The sequence below is a fragment of the Choloepus didactylus genome, chromosome 14, assembly GCF_015220235.1.
Source record: "Choloepus didactylus isolate mChoDid1 chromosome 14, mChoDid1.pri, whole genome shotgun sequence".
NCBI lineage: Eukaryota > Metazoa > Chordata > Mammalia > Pilosa > Megalonychidae > Choloepus > Choloepus didactylus.
Genome location: NC_051320.1, coordinates 1,563,505 through 1,583,126, shown reverse-complemented (window position 1 = coordinate 1,583,126; position 19,622 = coordinate 1,563,505). Strand labels below are relative to the sequence as shown.

The 19,622-nt window shown below is 33.8% G+C and overlaps 1 protein-coding gene and 1 pseudogene across 1 annotated transcript; both read left to right on the top strand.

Annotated features, from left to right (window-relative positions):
• Positions 1-8,482: 8,482 nt before the first annotated feature.
• Positions 8,483-17,893, top strand: LOC119509037 (olfactory receptor 4C46-like; the record flags this gene model as incomplete). Its single annotated transcript, XM_037802840.1, has 2 exons — positions 8,483-9,392; positions 17,874-17,893. Coding segments are annotated over exons 1-2 (930 nt in total), but the record flags the coding sequence as incomplete, so codon positions are not given.
• LOC119509713 lies at positions 10,503-10,602 on the top strand (annotated as a pseudogene).
• Positions 17,894-19,622: the final 1,729 nt, after the last annotated feature.

Here is a 19,622-nt window from a genome sequence, read left to right as displayed (position 1 = left end):
CAACAATATGATTGGGAAAGCCATAAGGACCACACTCCCCTTTGTGCAGTGTATGGATGGATGAGTAGAAAAAGGGGGGGGGGGATAAAGGCACCCAGTGTTCTTTTTTACTTTAATTGTTCTTTTTCACTTTAATTTTTATTCTTATTACTTTTGTGTCTGTGGTAATGAAAGCATTCAAAAATCAATTTTGGTGGTGAATGCACAACTATGTAATGGTACTGTGAACAACTGAATGTGCACTTTGTATGACTGCATGGTATGTGAATATATCTCAATAAAAATGAATTAAAAAAATAAACAGACTTAATGAGTAATCAAAGAAAAGCACAGGATTAGATGGCTTCATTGGTGAATTCTTTGAAACCTGCCAAAAAACTTCCACCAATCTTCTTTAAACTCTTCAAAAATGTATAGAGGAGGAAATACTTCCTAGCTCATTTTATTAGATCAACATCACCATAATACAAAAGACAGACAAAGATAGCACAAGGAAAAATTACAAATCAATACCTCTTATGCAGACAGATGCATAAAATACTCAAAAAATATTACCAAACTGAATCCAACCTCATATGAAAAGACTTATACACCAAGATCAATCAATATTTATCCCAGGTATGCAAGGGTAGATCAGCATAAGAAAATCAATTAAGGTAATACTCCACGTTAATAAAATGAAGGTAAAAACCACATGTTCATCTAAACTGATATAAAATAGGCATTTGACAAAATCTAACACACCGTTTTGATGAAAACACTTACAAACTAGGAAGAGAATGAAAAATCATCAACACATAAAGGACTTATATTAAAAACCAAAAGCTACCATTGTACTCAAGTGTGAAAGACTGAATATTTCCCTCTAAGATCAGGAAAAATGTAAGGATACCCACTGCCACCAGTTATTCAATATTTTACTGGAAGTTCTAGCCACTTCAATGAGGCAAGATAAAGAAATAAAATGTATCTAAATGAGCAAGGAAGAAGTAAAAGGTACAGTATTTTCAAGTGACATGATATTATACTCAGAAAGAACTGAAAAATCCCAACAAATCTACTTGAGCTAGTAAAATTATCAGATAATTGAGAGGTACAAGATCAACAGTCAAAAATCAGTAGGATTTCTATGTACTAGTAATAAACATTCTGAAGAGGAAATAGAAGCAAAAATTCCACTTTCAATAGTAAGGAAAAGAAACAATATATAGGAATAAATTTAATCTAGGATGTAAAAGATTCATAAGTGGAAAACTGCAAAGCATTTCTAAAAGCAATCAAGAAGACCTAAGTGAATGGAAGGACATTTGTGTTCATGAATTGGAAGACTGAATATTAGGAAATCAATTCTACTCAAAGTGATTTACACATTCAACATAATCACGATCAAATTCCAATGACATTCTTTGCAGAAATGGAAAAGTCAATCATTAAATTTGTATGTGAGAGTAAGGGACCCTGAGTCACTGAAATTATCTTGAAAAGAAGAATGAAGGTGGAAGACTCACACTTACTGATCTTAAAATTTATTGCAAAGTTACAATAATCAAAATAAGATGGTAACAGCACAAAGACATTTAGACCCATGCACTTGAACTGAGAGTTCAGAAATAATTTCTCAGATTTATGGACAATTGATTTTTGACAACAGTGCCAAGTCCACTCAATGGAGAATAATCAGTATCTTCAACAAATAGTATAGTGAAAACTAGATATCAATATGCAAAGGAATGAAGGTGGACCCCTACCACACAACATAAAAAAAAAATTCAAAATAGATCAAATGCCTAAATATAAGAACCAAAACTATAAATCTCCTAAAGGAAAATATCAAGAAGCATATTCAATACTTTTTGTTAGGTAATGCCTTCTTAGACTTTACACCAAAAGCATGAGTTGCAAAAGAAAAAAAAATAGAGAAATAGACTTCATTAAAATTAATACTTTTTGAATCAAAGGACTTCATAAGAAAAGTAAAAATATGATGTAAGAAAAAGAAGAAAATATTTGGAAACCACAAATCTGATAAGAGTTTAATTTCCAGAATATATAAAGAAATCCTACAAGTCAACAGCAAAAAGACAAACAACATTAAGACATTTCTCCTAAAAGATATACAAATAGTCAAATGTACATGAAAATATGCTCAACATCAAAAGTCATTTGGGAAATGCAAATCAAAACCACAATGAAATATCATTTCACACCCACTGGAATGCCAATTATTAAGAAAACAGAAATCCTTTCCTGTGATAGAGAGGACACAGAGAAGCAAGAACACTCATTCACTGTTGAGGAAATGTAAAATAGTGCTACCACTGTGGGAAACTTTTGGCAGTGCCTCAGAAAGTTATGAATAGAATTACCATATGACCAGGCAATCCCACCTCTAGGTATACACCCAAAATAATTTAAAGCAGGGACTGCAACACATATTTAAACAACAATGTGTGTGGCAGAGTTATTCACAAATGTCAGATGGAAGACACCCAAATGTCCATCAACAAATGATGAACAAATAAAATGTGGTATATATACATATAATGGAACATTATTCACAGAAAAAAGGAATGATGTTCTGATTTATTCAACCACATGGATGAAATGAACCTTGAAGACATCATATTGCGTGAAATAAGCCAAACACAAAAAAGACAAAACTTGTGTCAACTCATTGATATGAAATTATTAGAATAAGCAATTCCATAGAGTCAAAATCTAGAGTAAAATTTACCAGGGGGCAGGGTGAGAGGTGAGAATGGAGAATTAATGCTTAATATGTACATAATTTCTGTTTGGGGTGATGGGAATGTTTTGGTAATGGATGGAGTTGATGATAGCAATACATTGTGAATGTAATTAACATCATTGAATTATGTATTTGAATGTGATTTAAAAAGGGAAATATTATATATACATTACTAGAATAAAATTAAAAGTAAAAGAAGGAAATTTATCAATATGATAAAGGGAATCTAAGAAATATCAAAACCAACAGCATGCTTGATAGTGGAAGACTGAATTCTTTACTCATAAATCAGAAACAATATTGGATGTCTGTTTTCACCACTGTTATTCAGCATGTTAGTGGAAGGGGAATTAGACAAGAAAAACAAACAAAAAAACAGCATCCACATATGAAAGGAAGAAATAAAATTATCTCTATGCACAGATGACATGATCTCATATATAGAAAATCTTGTAGAATCCACACATTCACCTCTCTTTCACACATACACACATAAACACAAACATACTTACATACATAATTGTAAGAGATAATTAAATTAAGCAATGTTACAGGACATAAAATTGAGATACAAATATCAGCTTTATTCCTATACACAAGCAATGAACAACCTTAAAATGAAATTAAGAAAACTGTTCCATTTAAAATAGCATTAAAAACAGTAAAATTCTTAGGAATAAATTTAAACAAGGAAGCACAAGACTTTTACACTGAAAACTACAAAAAAATGGATGACAAAAATCAAAGGAGACCTGTGAATGATAGCATATCCTAGATTAATGGATTGTAGAAAATATAGTTAAGATGACAATAGCCCCCAGAGTGACCTAAACTCAATGTGTTTAGAAGAAATGGAAACGCTGAACCTAAATTCACAAGGAATTGAATATAATCTTGAATAGCCACAATAATATTGAAAAAGTAGACAAGGTTGGAGGACACAAAGCTCCTGATATCAGCAATGGATTCTAAGATATGGCACCAAAATCTCAAGTAACAAAAGAAAAAGTAATGAAGAAAAAATAATATGACCTTAAAATGAAATTAAGAAAACTGTTCCATTTAAAATAGCATTAAAAACAGTAAAATTCTTAGGAATAAATTTAAACAAGGAAGCACAAGATTTTTACACTGAAAACTACAAGAAAAAATAATATGAATGCTACAGAAACAATTTCAGAAAGTAGAGGAGAGAATGACAACCCATTGCATGAAATCAGAATTGCCTAAATGCCAAACCACATTAAAAAAAAAAAGGCAAATATCCCTTTTGAACATAATCACCAAGTTATTTAACAAAATATTAGGAAATCAAATCCAGCAATGTATTTTCCAAAACTAATAATGCACCATGACCATCTGGAATTCAACCTAGGAGGAAATTCTTGGTTTTTCATTCAAAAACCACTCAATGCAATTCACTAAATTAACACAATAAAAGAGAAGAATCACATGACCATTTCAATAAATATTTAGAATTGTGTATAATATTTAACCCAGAAATATGATTTATAAAAAAGTTAGCAAATGAGGACTAGAAATGAACTTGTTCAACCTGAAAAGCATCTATTTAAAACATAAAACTAATATCAATTTAATGATGAATACTTTCCCTCTAAGATTGATATCCAGATAAGAATATTTGTTCTCAACATTTCTATTTAGCATTTTACCAAATGTTCTGACCATTATAATACAGTAAGGAAAATAAATAAATGACATAGACCTTGGAAAGGATGATACAAAATTGTAAATATATTTGCTTGCAGATAGCGTGATTGTGTTGGCAGAAAATATCCAGAGCTTTACAAAACAGAGACCAAATCAGTGAATTTAGTCAGGTCACAGGATACAAAGCCAATGTAGTAAAATCAATTGTAATCCTACAAGCAAAAAAAAAAAAGAAATTAGAAGGAAAATGCTATGTACAATACTGTCAGAAAACATGAAACATTAGGGATACATTTTTAAAACGTTTTCAAGTACTATATATGAAAACTAGAAAATAAATGGATCTATATATCAACTTGAAGAATATGAACACTCATTATTTACCATGTCAATTTTATAGATTCAATGCAATTACATTTAAAAGCCAGCAGTAATTTTGAAGACAATTACAAGCTTATTCTGAAATATACAGAGAAATTTCAAAGAGCCTAGAGTAGCAAATCACTTTCCATAATGGAACCAAATTGGAGTAATTTCTCTACCTAATTTCAAGACTTCCTATGAAGCTCCAATAATAAAAACTGTGTGGCATTGACATAAAGTTAAACATATAGATGGGTGGAACAGATTGGCAAGTCTAAAGCAGACTCAAATATATGAATACTTTTTAAAAAGTTGTCAAAGTAATTCAATAGGAAAAAAAAAGACTTTGCAATCAATTTTGCTGGACCAACTAGCTATCCATATGAAAAATATTGACCTCAAACTATCATACTAGATAGGCAAAATTCAACTCAAACTGGTCAGATACCTTTGCGTTAAAGCTAAATCTATAAAAAAAATCTAGAAAAAAATTTATGACATTGAAGCAGACTAATATTTTATGATACAATAAGCATGAATCATGAGAAAAAGATGAAAATTGGACTTTGTCAAAATTTTTAAACTTCTGATCATCAGATAACACTTTAATAAAAGTGAAAATGCAACCCTCAGACCTGTAGATAATTATATTCATATCATAAATATGACAAATTATATATATATATATATATATATATATATATATATATATATATATATATATATGTAATCTCAACTCATTCACAAAGTCCCTGAATTCCCAATTTCTGAAATTGGGAAATTACTTGAACAGAAAATAAACAAATTAAGGTATAGAACTAAACAATCAGAACATGAAAAAAAATTCCCAATAATTATCATTACATACCCTGAAAATTGACTAAAAGGAAACAAGGGAAAGGAAAACAAAAACTATACAAAGTGACAAGGATTTAAAACAACTGGAACTCTATCCTTGTGGTATAGATACCTCTCTATATTTTTACTGCTGCCTAGTATTCCATTGCCAGCCCATGGACATCAGAGCTAACTTTAATCTGCAGCGTTCTGGTGCTACTGGCTACTTCTAAAGCCCTCTGGTAAAATGTGAAAAACAATATTAGGAATCAAGTACTTTAAAATAGCTGCCAATCTTTTTATACTGTCATTGATCTAGCTGTCAAGTAATCAATAGCAGGTTTCCAGAAAAGGTTTGAGATCGATAAGAAACAGAAGCTCCCTCTGTGGCATAAATCAACAGGGAAACTTCATCAAAGATTCACACACTGCAATGATATCACGCTGCTATTCACATGGCATTCAGCTCTCTCAACAACAGAGACTCAGGTAGAGAATGAGGACCCTCACTTGGTTCAGTTTCCAAGTGCAGGGAATACACTTCCCATTAATGAATGGTTATATCTCAAATATGGCTCGCCAAAATATCTGTTTCCAAGCCAAAGACTTTCCATCAAAGGAGTTAATTAATTCCTGGGAGAGCAAGTAACAACTACAAGACCCGGTCCCTGAACCTTTATGGGAACCTTCAAATATCTGCTCAATGCAAGGTGAAAATGTTTTGCTGTTGTTCATGTCTCCAGAGCAAGATTCATCCTGGGCAGAATGACACATGAATGTATTTCATTCACAGTTTTTTGCCTCTTGCCCTGCAGGAACAAAACCATCCAAATATAGAAGGTCAGTTCTCCATAGTGTTTCAACTGAGTCCATTCTAACTTAAAAACCCACATTTTCTGGGAAAAGGTTTTTTTCAGGATTTAGGTTGAGAGGAAAGGTTTAAACTCTTAAGAACACTTTCTCAACAACTGTTGATTTGTGTTAACTGAATAATCATTTTCCAAGTGTGTGACATCTTCATATTGGAAGTTATGTATTCTAAGAGGAAGTCAGCTTGAAGACAGGATTGCTATGAATACCCCCCAAATGCCATTAAAATAATCTATAAAGACCACTAAGGTAATTTTTTCAATAGTGCTGACTTATTAAAGATTGTTACTTTTCATATATACAAATCATAATTTTCAACACTTTTTGAATATAGTAATAGGTTATTTCTTCCCCATCCCAATTCTTCAAAAGATCTTAAATATCACTAGCCTCATTTAACAGGTAAAAATATTGTGACTTATAGTGGATAAGCAATTTCTAGGTCTGTAACTGAGATCTCTGACTTCTGCCACCTTACTTTAATCTTCAGAAAATCTCCTTTAATTATCAACAGTAATCATAAGGATGGAAACAACACTTATATATACACACAACAGACACAAATAGGAATAGTAAATGACATAAAAATCAGCTGATAAGTTTAGGCAACCATGAACCTGAAGAATCCTTCCTGGGGTCAACTGCTATTATGAGTTCAATAGTGTAAGTCCTGGTTGATTCTTTAAAGATTAATTTAGGGATTAATCTTCTTGTGCTTTTCACATGGTTACATGTTTCTCTGTATAATTTTTCTAAGTGTCATTTCTTCTGATCTCCAGGTGCTTTCACAGTCATAAGAGAGAATATATGAAAGCCTATATGTGTCCCCTGCCCTATGCTGGGTATGTTCACATATTATCTCTCAACCAGTTCAGTCTCTGAGATGGATATTATTACTCTGATTACACAGGATGTAGGATATCAAGAAATGCACCCTAGATCAAAGAAGTTGCAAGTGGAAGCATAAGATTTTAGCTGGTCTTTCTGATTCTTAAACCAATACACATAACCACTGTGGTAGTCACTTTCAGCATTTTGCAGAAGTCTTTTGGGGGACCAGAGAGAAAGGGATAGGGAAGGGGAGATCAGAGATTGAGAGATGTGCCAAGATCACAATTGGGGGCCCTTCAATGAAATCTGTACCACATTTTTAAAAATATTTAAAACATCCAATATGCACATTATGTATATGTATATATATGTTTGTGTGTGTATATGTGTGTGTGTGTGTATGCTGATGATTGTACCTCCAAAACACTATCAAAATAATAATTATTATGGTAATATGAAAAGAAGATTGCTATTTTGGTATTGTTTCTTATAATGATCTATTATGAATGCTTTACAGCAGATTTTTTTATCCTTTCTTTCATTACCATGACCCTGTTATTCCTTATGTCACCTGCTACAAATAGTTTCCTAACTAGTTTCTCTGTCTCTGACTTCCACCACCTTTTTGAATCTTAGCCCATTCTTTCTCCAAGACACACAAAGATCTTTAAATACCCCAATAATGCAACATTCCTCTTTTCTCATATTTCTGTAAATCCTTCCACTCATATTCTATTCATCTTCCATGGTTTTTAATTTTTTACTGTATTTAGAGTAAATTCTTTATCTTTATACCCATGGATTTTAGATGCATCTTCTACCTACCTTTCCAAGATTATATGTAAATATACATACTTGCCATTGCTTCTAAATTTGGTTATTAGTTATCAGTGAGCACAGGTGATCTCCTATTTTATCTGTTTGCAACATATCTTCATATATAGACCCTTAACAGCATTTCAACTGGAAAGTAGTTTAAGTAAGTGCCAATAAATCATAACCTTTTTCTCCCATGTCAAAAAAAAAAAGAAAAAAAAACTTCCTAAGAACTGGCAAATAAATAGAATCCTGACATTATTATTTCTTATAATGAGGAAGCTTAATAAATTTAAGGATGTATGAATAAAATCTTTCTTTTCAGGTAATATAATTAAATTCCCCATGCAATTCATGGAGAGTAGAAACAACGTGACAGAGTTTGTACTACAGGGGCTTACGGAGAATCCAGAAATGCAGAAAGTCATATTTGTTGTGTTTCTTGTCATCTACATCACTGCTGTAGTAGGAAATGTGGTCATTGTGGTCACCATTGTCACCAGTCCATTGTTGGGTTCCCCCATGTACTATTTCCTGGCCAATCTCTCCTTTATAGATGCCTGTTATTCCTCTGTCGATACTCCAAAACTAATTGTTGATTCACTCCATGAAAAGAAGACCATCCTATTCAATGGATGTATGACCCAAGTCTTTGGGGAACATTTCTTTGGAGGTTCTGAGATCATCCTGCTTACTGTGATGGCCTATGACCGCTATGTGGCCATATGCAAGCCCTTGCACTACACAACCATCATGAACCGGCAGTTGTGTGCACTTCTTGTGGGGGTGTCATGGTTGGGAGGTTTTCTTCATGGAATCATACAGATCCTCTTCACATTTCGATTACCCTTCTGTGGCCCCAACATCATAGATCACTTCATGTGTGATCTGAACCCTTTGCTCAAACTTGCCTGCACTGACACCCACACTCTAGGGCTTTTTGTGGCTGCTAACAGTGGGTTCCTCTGCATGTTAAACTTCCTCCTCTTGCTGGTCTCCTATGTGGTCATCCTGCACTCCCTAAGGAACCACAGCTTGGAGGGGAGGCGCAAAGCCCTGTCCACCTGTGTCTCCCACATCACAGTGGTTGTCTTGTTTTTCGTGCCTTGCATATTTGTGTACATGAGACCTCCAACTACTCTACCTATTGATAAAGCAGTTGCTGTATTCTATACTCTCATAACTCCCATGTTAAATCCCTTAATTTATACTTTCAGAAACAATCAGATGAAAAATGCTATGAGGAAACTGTTCAGTAGGAAAGCTAGTCCAGATGATTTTTAAATATCTCTGGATCCCAACAAAATTTCAACGGAGGAAAGGGTCCAAAGTACATTTGGGGGTGAATGCAAAATTTTGTGATTTTACACAGGGCTATTGATAGTATAGTTTGGATGATTTGTATGGTGTGTGAATAAAACTGTTAAAAAAAGAAAAGGAAAAAATTATATTTGGGATTTGCAAGAGATACTTGGGGGAGATTGAAAAACTAATCACTACAATGCATTGAAGGAAGCAGAAATGAGGGCAAGAAATCAGAGAAAACCTGAAGACTGCTTTTTTGCATATTTGGAAAATTATGCTAAATTGGAGCTTAGCTTTATGGACTTAATTCTTGTGTATGGATTCATAAACTTTTCCTCATAAAAAATAAAAAAAAATATTAAAATGTTGGTATTGGGAAAAAATGTAACAATCCAAAGAAATAGATACTACTATAATCTCCATTTTACATATGAGGAAACTGATAGAAATGGGAACATAACAATAAGATGCTTGTTTTGATAGATTTCACAGCCATGCTCTAACTGCTATGAAAATCTTCCAAGCAATGAGAGAACTGTCAAATAATTGTAATGGCAATAATCTATTGAGCCAGAGACTTTGCTGGGTACACTGTATATATATTTTTCATTATCTTGAGATAAAAATCCACTAATTTTTCATTAATAACACTTATGTTTATATATCAAAATTCATGATCAGTTATTGCCTGTGACATCATTGTAACTAACTGTAATTCAGAGCTATGAAATTAATGGCCATTTAATCTCTGAGTGCTAGGTAATGAGATTATGCTGTGTTTCTTCTGGGATTCAGAGCAGATTTGTATTGCTCATTTAACCCAACAGATATCCCAAAATAAAGACTACTGATTCAAATAAAGTAACACTTGAATGTCAGGCAGAAATTTCTATTTGTTAAATATGCAATTATACTCTATGAAATACTTGCCAGCAAGATGCAATTATTTTGCAAGGTAGCACAACAGGTGGTACACAATAAACACTGAATGAATGTACCCAAGTATAAATCATATGAATAAATTGGATAAAATATAGATCATAAAAATAAGACAGAAGATGCTTATTTCAACAGCACATAAAGTTGGAATGAAACAGATAAAATTAGCATGGCCCTGGTACAAGAATGACTTGCACATTTTTGAAGTGTTCTATACATCTTGAAATGATGGAAAAGTTTTGGTGATGGGTGGTGGTGATGGCAGCACAATCTGTGAATGTAATTAACAGCACTGACATATGTATCTGAATGTGATTAAAAGGGGAAAAGTTAGATTGCATATATGGTAACAGAGTAATTTTTTTAAAAAAATCCATGGAACAACACTACACAAATGATGAAGCCTAAATTAAATGATAGATTATAGTTAATACAATCACAAAAACGTGTTACCATCAATTGTAAACCACTGTTGCACACCAATGTAAGGGGTTAACAATAGAGTGGTTTATGAAAAGCCTGTATTTTATGTATGATAGTTCTGTACATACTCAGCTACTGTAATAAAGAAAAAAAAACAGTAGTATGGAAGTCATGGGAATTGTTTCCTAACTTTATCTGATCCAGATTCTAAGGAGAATTTTAGCTAGATTTCATGGGGGAATCACAATTTACTACTCTTGCTTAAACTCGAGTGATGAAGAAATTGAAACAAAGATTCCCAGCATATGAACAAATGGTTTAGTTTGTCTTATATTCCATGCTGTCAGCAAGGTTTCATTATCTTGTGAATGTGAGCTATTTAGGATGTATTTCCCTGTTTATCAGTTTAACTTTTAGTAATATTTCATTATTAAATGTTGTTTTCAAAAAAATATGGTTCTGTCTGCACATAAATCAATTTTAAGGTGAATTTTTCCCAATCCTTCTTTCCTTCCTTCATTAAGCAATGAATATTTTTGAGTCCAAGCAGAGTAGCAGGCAGCGTGATAGTGTTGGGCCTCAGTGGTGAATATAAAAGAGGCATCAGTCCTGCCATGCTGCACATCTTCAGAGCTTATGATGCATTGGGAGACTCCCAGAAGAGAGCAGAGATTACAATAGCATGGGGTGCTATGAAAGCTCATGGGAACAATAACCAGCAAAGTCAGGAAAGGGTAAGGAAAGACCTCCTAGATAAAAGATATAAAGCATGGGACCTGAAGGGTGCAAAGGAGTCCACAGCGAGACAGGCATCAGGTTGCAGTGAGAGCATTCCTAGGAGAGGGAATATATAACAAAGTATTTATGGAATCCCTGTCGCATGCCAGGCACTATACTGAGCACTCAGAGGGTAACAGCTTAAATAACAAAACACGAACCTGGAGAGATGTGAATGGCAAAGATCAGGAAGGGCCTATAGTCATGTTAAGACTTGATGCCAAGGGCAATATAAGAAAAATATTGAAAGGTCTTTTAAACTAGTGGCTAAAACAGTTAATCTTGAGTTTTAAAATGATAACTCTAGCTATAGTGTGGGTAAAAGACTTAAAGCAAGAGAACAGGAGATTATCCAAATGATATAGTTGTGAAAGAATGGAAACCTGAACTGTGTTGGTGGCAGTGGGGATTCAGACTGTAATGGGTACTGTCTTTTCTAGCACAAATTTTCTCCACTAGATCAGCACCCCATGTCCCAGCTGCTTTGATTCTGGGCTTCTAACAGCTCATATACCTTCCTTCTTTGGATATTTGTACCAGATTAAATGAGAGCTGCCTCACATGAGGGATTATCCCCACTGCCCCAGGGCCCACCAGTGTCCAATGACTGATTTGCAGAGAGATACAAAACACTGGACACCATGACTCACGTGGAAAACCACGCTGTATTGGAATCCGTTTTCCCAGTTCCACTGACTCTACTCTATGCTGAAACCAGACTTGGTTGAGACCATACCGTTTGTTCTCTCTTCTGTAATCTATTTAGTTCAAACCTTTCCCCTGTAAATCCCTTTCATAAAAATCTCTGTTAGATTTTTGCATCTAGGAATCCAGTCTGTCATGGAGACATAGAAAAGGATTCAAGAAACAATTAGGTTGTATAAACAAATCAACATGAAGTAGGATAAAGATTAGCGAGAAAAGAGACATGGGTGAAATCCAGGTTCTGGTTTAGAACATTGAATGGAATCAGAAACTCAAGATGGAACACAGAGAGAGAAGATGAGTGTCTTTGAAATACATTTGATGAGATGACATGGGAGACATCCAAAGAGCAATGTACAGGAGTCAGTTGAATATATGGCTCTACTCCTTAGAAACAAGATTGTGCTGGAAAAATATAGGAATCTTTAGCATACAGATGGTAATTAAAAACATAAAAGCATAAGGCATCATCTGTGAAGAGTGAGTAATGCAAGAAATGAGGAGGGAACAAGCTTTTTCAATGTGATTCAGTGGCACTGGTACTCAATGGGTGGTACTCAAAGAGTGTACTCAATGGCCTATCAAATGATCCATAGACATTTTCATATTTTAGAAAATAAAAACAAAATAAATTTATTCCAACATAAAACTTTTTATAAACACCAATTTGTATATTATTAGAGATTCAATAGGATAACAAATCCAAAAATAAAAGCAGGTTGCTAACAAAGAAGACCATTCAGAAAACAAGGAAGAGGTCCTGATGATGAAAATGATTAACAACATGAAAAAATCAGTTAAATAGAATTAATAATTCATTGTAAAGAGGTTAAAATATAAGCTGCTAATTTTAATGATATTGTTAAGTATATAGATGGAAAATGCATGAGAGGAATTTGTATTACTGAAATATATATGACAAAGTGCATCTATTTATAGTATCATAAGGAGAGAACAAATACTGTAGTGTGGAATGTAATCAAAGATAAAAAGAAAGTAAATATTCCAGAGGTAAGGTAAAGAAAGACACAAGGGTTTATAATGGGAGAGTCTATCAAGTGTCATTAGTGTGAATTTAAACAGACCTACTTCCAGACTTATCTCATTATCCAATGATACTGAGGCAATATAAATTTTTTCAGAGAAAGAAAAAACCAAATTTGCCTAAAGGAGTAAAATGCAACTGGCGTCAGATTTATCTGACACACCAGAAATTGGCAGACTATGAAACAAGGTCTTTTATAAGTCAATTGGAAATCATTGGATTGATTCCATTTGATGTCATTGGAAATCAATCATAGTGTTAAAATAACTAAGCACATGCTGAATCAAGATAAGAACAAGTGGTAGCAAAACCTCATGACACCTTTACCACCCACCTCTAATTTCTCCTCAGTTCCGTGTGGCACTAAGGCTTACTTCCAGTATCAATCTATTTCCTGGGTTCCAGAGGGGGTAGGGTAACCCTTTCTTGCTTATTGGGGTGCATGTATATCTGCCCCAATTCAACTTGTGGCAGTCTGAAGGACTAATGCAAGACATTAATTTTGGCCATGCTTCTCCCAGAAATTACACTGGATGCAGAAGAGGCTGACTGATCCACTAAAACACTGCAAGATAACAGTTGAACCACAGCTGCATTGGACAAAAGATAAAAAATTGTGACATACAATATGAAGCCCAGGGCTGTGAGAAAAGTTGCAGTTTGGATGGGGGGGGGGGATAAAGCATTGGATTATCATTGTACACAGGGAGTTAAAAAGGCCATGCATATTAGCACAGGGAAAGACTCATGCATGAAAAGACTTGAGAGGGCCCTATGCCTTCACTTCAGGCTGTGCAGTGCTAGCTAAGTATGGAAGGAGAGCACCAGCCCAGAGCCAATCTGCAAAGACTAGGAAAATAATTCTCTTTCAGTTTTTTTTTTCTTTATTACCTCCTGGCATTCATGAAATCACTGTCATTAACACTAGTGCATTAAAAACTAAAGGAATAGAGCCTTAGTGACTACACAATCAAGGAATACAGTCTTTTCATAGTGTGAAAATGCAGTAGATAAACAGAATACTATAGCCATTAACAATTAAAAGAGAAAAGATTAGTAAACCCTTCATTATCAGTAATTACTTTAAATTTAAATGCATGAAACCTACAATCAAAAGAAGAGATTGGAAGAATAGAGAAGAAAGCATGATGCACTTATGTACCATTCATAAGAGACTCCTCTTAAATAGAAATACACAAATTGGTTGAAAGTAAGAGGGTGGAAAAATATTCCTTGCAAATAGCAAGCAAAAGAGAGTTGGATATACCAATATCAAATAAAACCATCTCTGGTGTTTTGCATTCCAGCAGCATTAGCAAACTAGAACACTATATATTGAGCAAAGTGTTGACTTATCAAAATGATTTTGAATGCATAAACATATTTGCAACTAACAACAGAGCCCCCAAATATGTGAAGACATTATTATTCACAAAATTCTATCTGGGAAAAGGGATGGCTTTCCATTAAAAGCAGCAGAGTTTAATACACCACATTCAAGAAAAGCCCAGGACTAGATGACATCCCTATTGAATTTTACCAAACATTTTGTGGAGAATTAACACAAATGCTTCCCAGACACTTCCAACAAAATTAAAGAGAAGGGAATACTTCTGAACACATTCTATGAGGCCACTATCACCCTAATACCAAAGCCAAATAAAAATACCACAAGATAAGAAAATTACAGACCTATATACCATTTGAATATAGATAGAAATTCTCAAAAAAGTAATTACAAACCATTTCCAACAGCAGATAAAAATAACTGTACACTCACATCTACAGCCAATTTATTTTTGACAAGGCTACCATTTCCCAATCAATTGGGAAAGAATAGTCTCTTCAACAATGGTGTTGGAAAAACTGGATATATATATTTCAAAAGAATGAAGAAGGAACCCTACCTCACACCATATACAAAAATGGATAAAAGACCTAAATAAAAGAATCAGCACTATAAAACTCCTAGAAGAAATGTAGGGAAGCATCTTCAGGATCATGTGTTATGCAATGATACACAAAACACAAGCAACAAAAGAAAAAATAGATAAATGAGACCTCATCAAAATTATAAACTTTTGCATCAAATGACTTTATCAGAAAAATGAAAAGACAACCTACCCAATGGAAGAAAATATTTGGAATCTACATATCTAAATAAGGATTTCTATTCAGAATATATAAAGAAATCATGCAACTCAATAATAAAAAATCAAACAACCCAGTTAAAAATGGGCAAAATACTTGAGTAGACATTTCTGCAAAGAGTATTTACAAATGGCTAAAAAGAACATGGAAAAATGCTCAACATAATAAGCTAGTAGGGAAATGCAAATCAAAACCACAATGAGTACCATTTCACACTCACTAGAATTGCATTACTACTGAAAAAAAAACAGAAAATTACAGTTTTGGAGAGGATGTGGAGAAATAGGAACCCTCATTCAGATTGCTGGTAGAAATGTAAAATGGTGCAGCAGCTGTGGAAAACAGTTGGCAGTTCCTCAGAAAACTAAGTATAGAATTAGCATATGACCCACCAATCCCTCTGCTAGGTATGGACCCCAAAGTACTGAAAATAGTGACTTGAACAGCTATTTGCACACCGATGTTCTTAGCAGCATTATTCACAATTGCCAAAAGATAGAAGCAACTCAAGTGTCCAGCAACCAATTAATGTGTAAATAAAATGTGGTATAAACATACAATGGATTATTATTCAGGATTAAAAAGGAATGAAGTTCTGGTTCATGTGGCAACAAGGAAAAACTTTGAAGACATTATATTGAGGGAAATTTGACAGGCACAAAAGGACAAATACTGTATAACCTCACTCACATGAAATAATTAGAATATTCAAACTCATAGAAATAGAGTCTAGAATATAGGTTGCCAGGAGCTAAATTAGGGGTAGGGAATGGGAAGTTAGTGCCTAATGTGCACAGAATTTCTATTTAAGTTGATTGTAAAGTTTTGGAAATGGATGGTTTTGATGGTAGCACAATACTGTGAATGTAATTAACCACTGAATTACATATGCAAACATGGTTAAAAAGGGAAATTTTAGGGCAAACGTGTTACTATAATAAAAGTTAAGATATAAAACAAAGGACTATACAACACAATGAACCCTATTTTAAATGATGGACTATAGTTAATAGTACAATTATAAAAATATTCTCTCACAAATTACAGCAAATTTACCACACTAATGCCGGATGTTAATAATATGGTTGTATAGTTGGAAAAAATACACCCTACTGTAACCTATAGTTAATAGTACAATTATAATATTCTTTCATCAATTGTAACAAAGGTACCACACTAATGCAGTGTTAGGAGGGTGGAGAAATGGGAATTTTTTACATGAGTTTTCTGTAAACCTATAACTCCTTTAATTAAAAAAGAACAAATTAAAAAAATGGGCATTATAAAACTACCTACCACAGAAAATATGGTGTAGTTTACATGAAATAAAATTGCACAAATAAAAGGGTGGCAGTATAAAGGCTTGAATTGATACTGCTCCACACAAGATATGCAAAAATGCCAATATGCATGTGAAAAGATGCTGAATGTCATTATACATTAGGGAAATGCAAATCAAAACCATGAGATACCATTTCACACCCACTAAAATGGATACTATTTACAAAACAGAAAATAAAAAGTGTTGGAAGACTATGGAGAAATTTGAACAATCATTTATTGTTGATATAATATAAAATGGTGCAGTGGCTATGCACAGCATTTTGAGAATGTCTCAGAAAGTTAAGTATAGAATTACCATACGACTCCCAATCTCACTTACAGATACATACCCAAAAGAATTGAAAGCAGTGATTCAGATATATTTGCACACTGATATTAATAGCAATATTATTCACTATTGCCAAAAAAGGAAGCAACTCAGGTGTCCATCAAGAGATGAATGGGTAAACAAAATGTTGTATATACATACAATTGAATATTAGTCATAAAAGGAGTGAATTTCCATACCTGAGATAACACGGATGACCCTTAAGGCATCAAGTTGATTTAAATAAACCAGGAACAAAAGAACAAATATTGTATGGTGTTGGTGATATGAAATAAGTGGATTAAGCAAATTCATAAAATCAGAAACTGGAATACAGGGGCCATGGTGAGGGTAAGGAATTAGGCATTAATTCTTATTTGGTACAGGTTTTCTGTTCAGTATGATGAAAAAGTTTTGGTAATGCATGGAGGTGACATAAGATCAATCATAAGAAGATCAATCAATACAATATAACTCATTAATAGAGTGAAGCATAAAGAAACACATGATCATCTCAAATGATGCAAAAGAAAAAGGTGTATGGCAAAATCCAGCACCCATTCTTGATAAAATACTTAGAAATAAGGGAATTTCCTGAACATCATAAAGGAAATATATGAAAACATGAAGCCATCATCATACTCAGCTGTGAAACACTGAAAGCTTTTGACCCAAAGTCAATAATACATAAGCATACCTGCTTTAATCACTATTATTCAACATTGAAGTGGAAGTTTTAGCCAGAGCAACTAGGAAAGAAAAAGAAATAAAAGACATCCAAACTTGTAAGGAAGAAATAAAATCATCTCTATTTGCAAATGACATGATCCTATGTAGAGAAAATGCCAAAGACTCCACTCAAAATGTACTAGAGCTAATACATCAACTCAAAAATGGTGCAGGGCAAAGGATAAGCACACAAACATAAGTTTGTTTCTGTACACTAGCAATAAACAATCCCTTGCCCATCTAACAAATGATGTCATGGAATGCGGTATGTATCTGGCCAAGTCTCACCTAATTCTGGATTCTTCATCTCTCACAGGCCTAGACATATGCCCTGTTTCATCCTATAAGACTGTACTGACATGAGATCCCAATCAACTTTATCTTTAAGCAGTGATTATCATTTCCCAAGCAATAAACTCCTAATGAAGTTAAATAGGTATCCATTTCCAACTAACTGTTATTGGGTACTTCAGATTTTAGTTTATGTGTAAGGCTTTGGAAGTTAGTGAGCACCTAAGCATACCACACATTCTCCTGGGCTGTGGGGACCAAAAGTTTCTCACGAATTCATTCCTGTGCTTCTGCTGCCAAGATCCTGGCCATTGACTTTGAGATACCTATTTATGCATTCACCGGGAGAAACATATTTCACAGGGTCAGAGTGCATGATTTTGCACACTGTTTTTTCCTGGCATGCTTTATAACTATTTGTTGATATTGTTTTATCAATTTTTCTACAAAAGTCATGCCCATCCAGCTTCCTTACCACCCTTGCACATCCTCCTGAAAAAAAAATGCCTTCTTTGTAGCCAGTAAAGGCCAATAAGTCAATTTCCTCATTATGGCTGTCTTCAGTAAAGGCAATTTCTGATTGGATTCATATACCATTGCCAACCTCACCAGGTTCTTTTAGAATATTTTTGACAATGTCAATTTATCCACTAAATATGTTGCTGCCATACATGTATTGCTTGAGTAAAATTCAAGTATATGTTTTGGATCCAAAAATGTTGAGCTCCCCAAGATAATGTCATATTGGTATTAGCCCCCTCAAATATACTTTGGTTCCGGTATATCAAAGAGCTTTCTGCAGGCAACACCAGTAGATATTGGCACTAAGTTCAGCCCACATAGTCAATCCTAAAATGGTATTGGTTTCTGTTTTCATGTATTCTTTACTTTGGTTATTATCATCAACCTGCAAAATTAAGATTAACAAGCAGTAGAGCAAAAATACTCTGACACTGTGAGCATGCAGCAGGTAGTTTTTATCTGTCACATCCAGGTCCCTATCTAAGGCCATCACTTAGACAAATAATTTCACAGTAAAGTATAGATCTGTTTTTGACCATAGTCCTTTGTGTGCATCCAGGAGGCAACACTTTTCACATGTTCTCTCCAAATAGCGGTTTTTCTTATTTTCTTTTTTTTTGTTATTTTTTAATAATGAATACAACCTGTAAAATGAGAACTGGAAGAAAAATCAACCACATAAGTTTTCCAATTTTTCACACATGGTGTTAGAGTAATTGAGATGCATCACCTAGATGGCTCCAGACATAATGTTGCTTAAATCCCCTGGTTACCCATATTGGACCTTCAGCTTCCAAAGAACAGGAATAGTTCTGCAAACAAATACCCTCACCATTACAGCTACTTATAAATATAGCTAAATGATACGAAAGTAATGTTGTTTTCCCTCTCTGCTTTATTCATTATTGGTTCCCTTTTAATCTGCAATTACTTCTCCTTAAAATTTA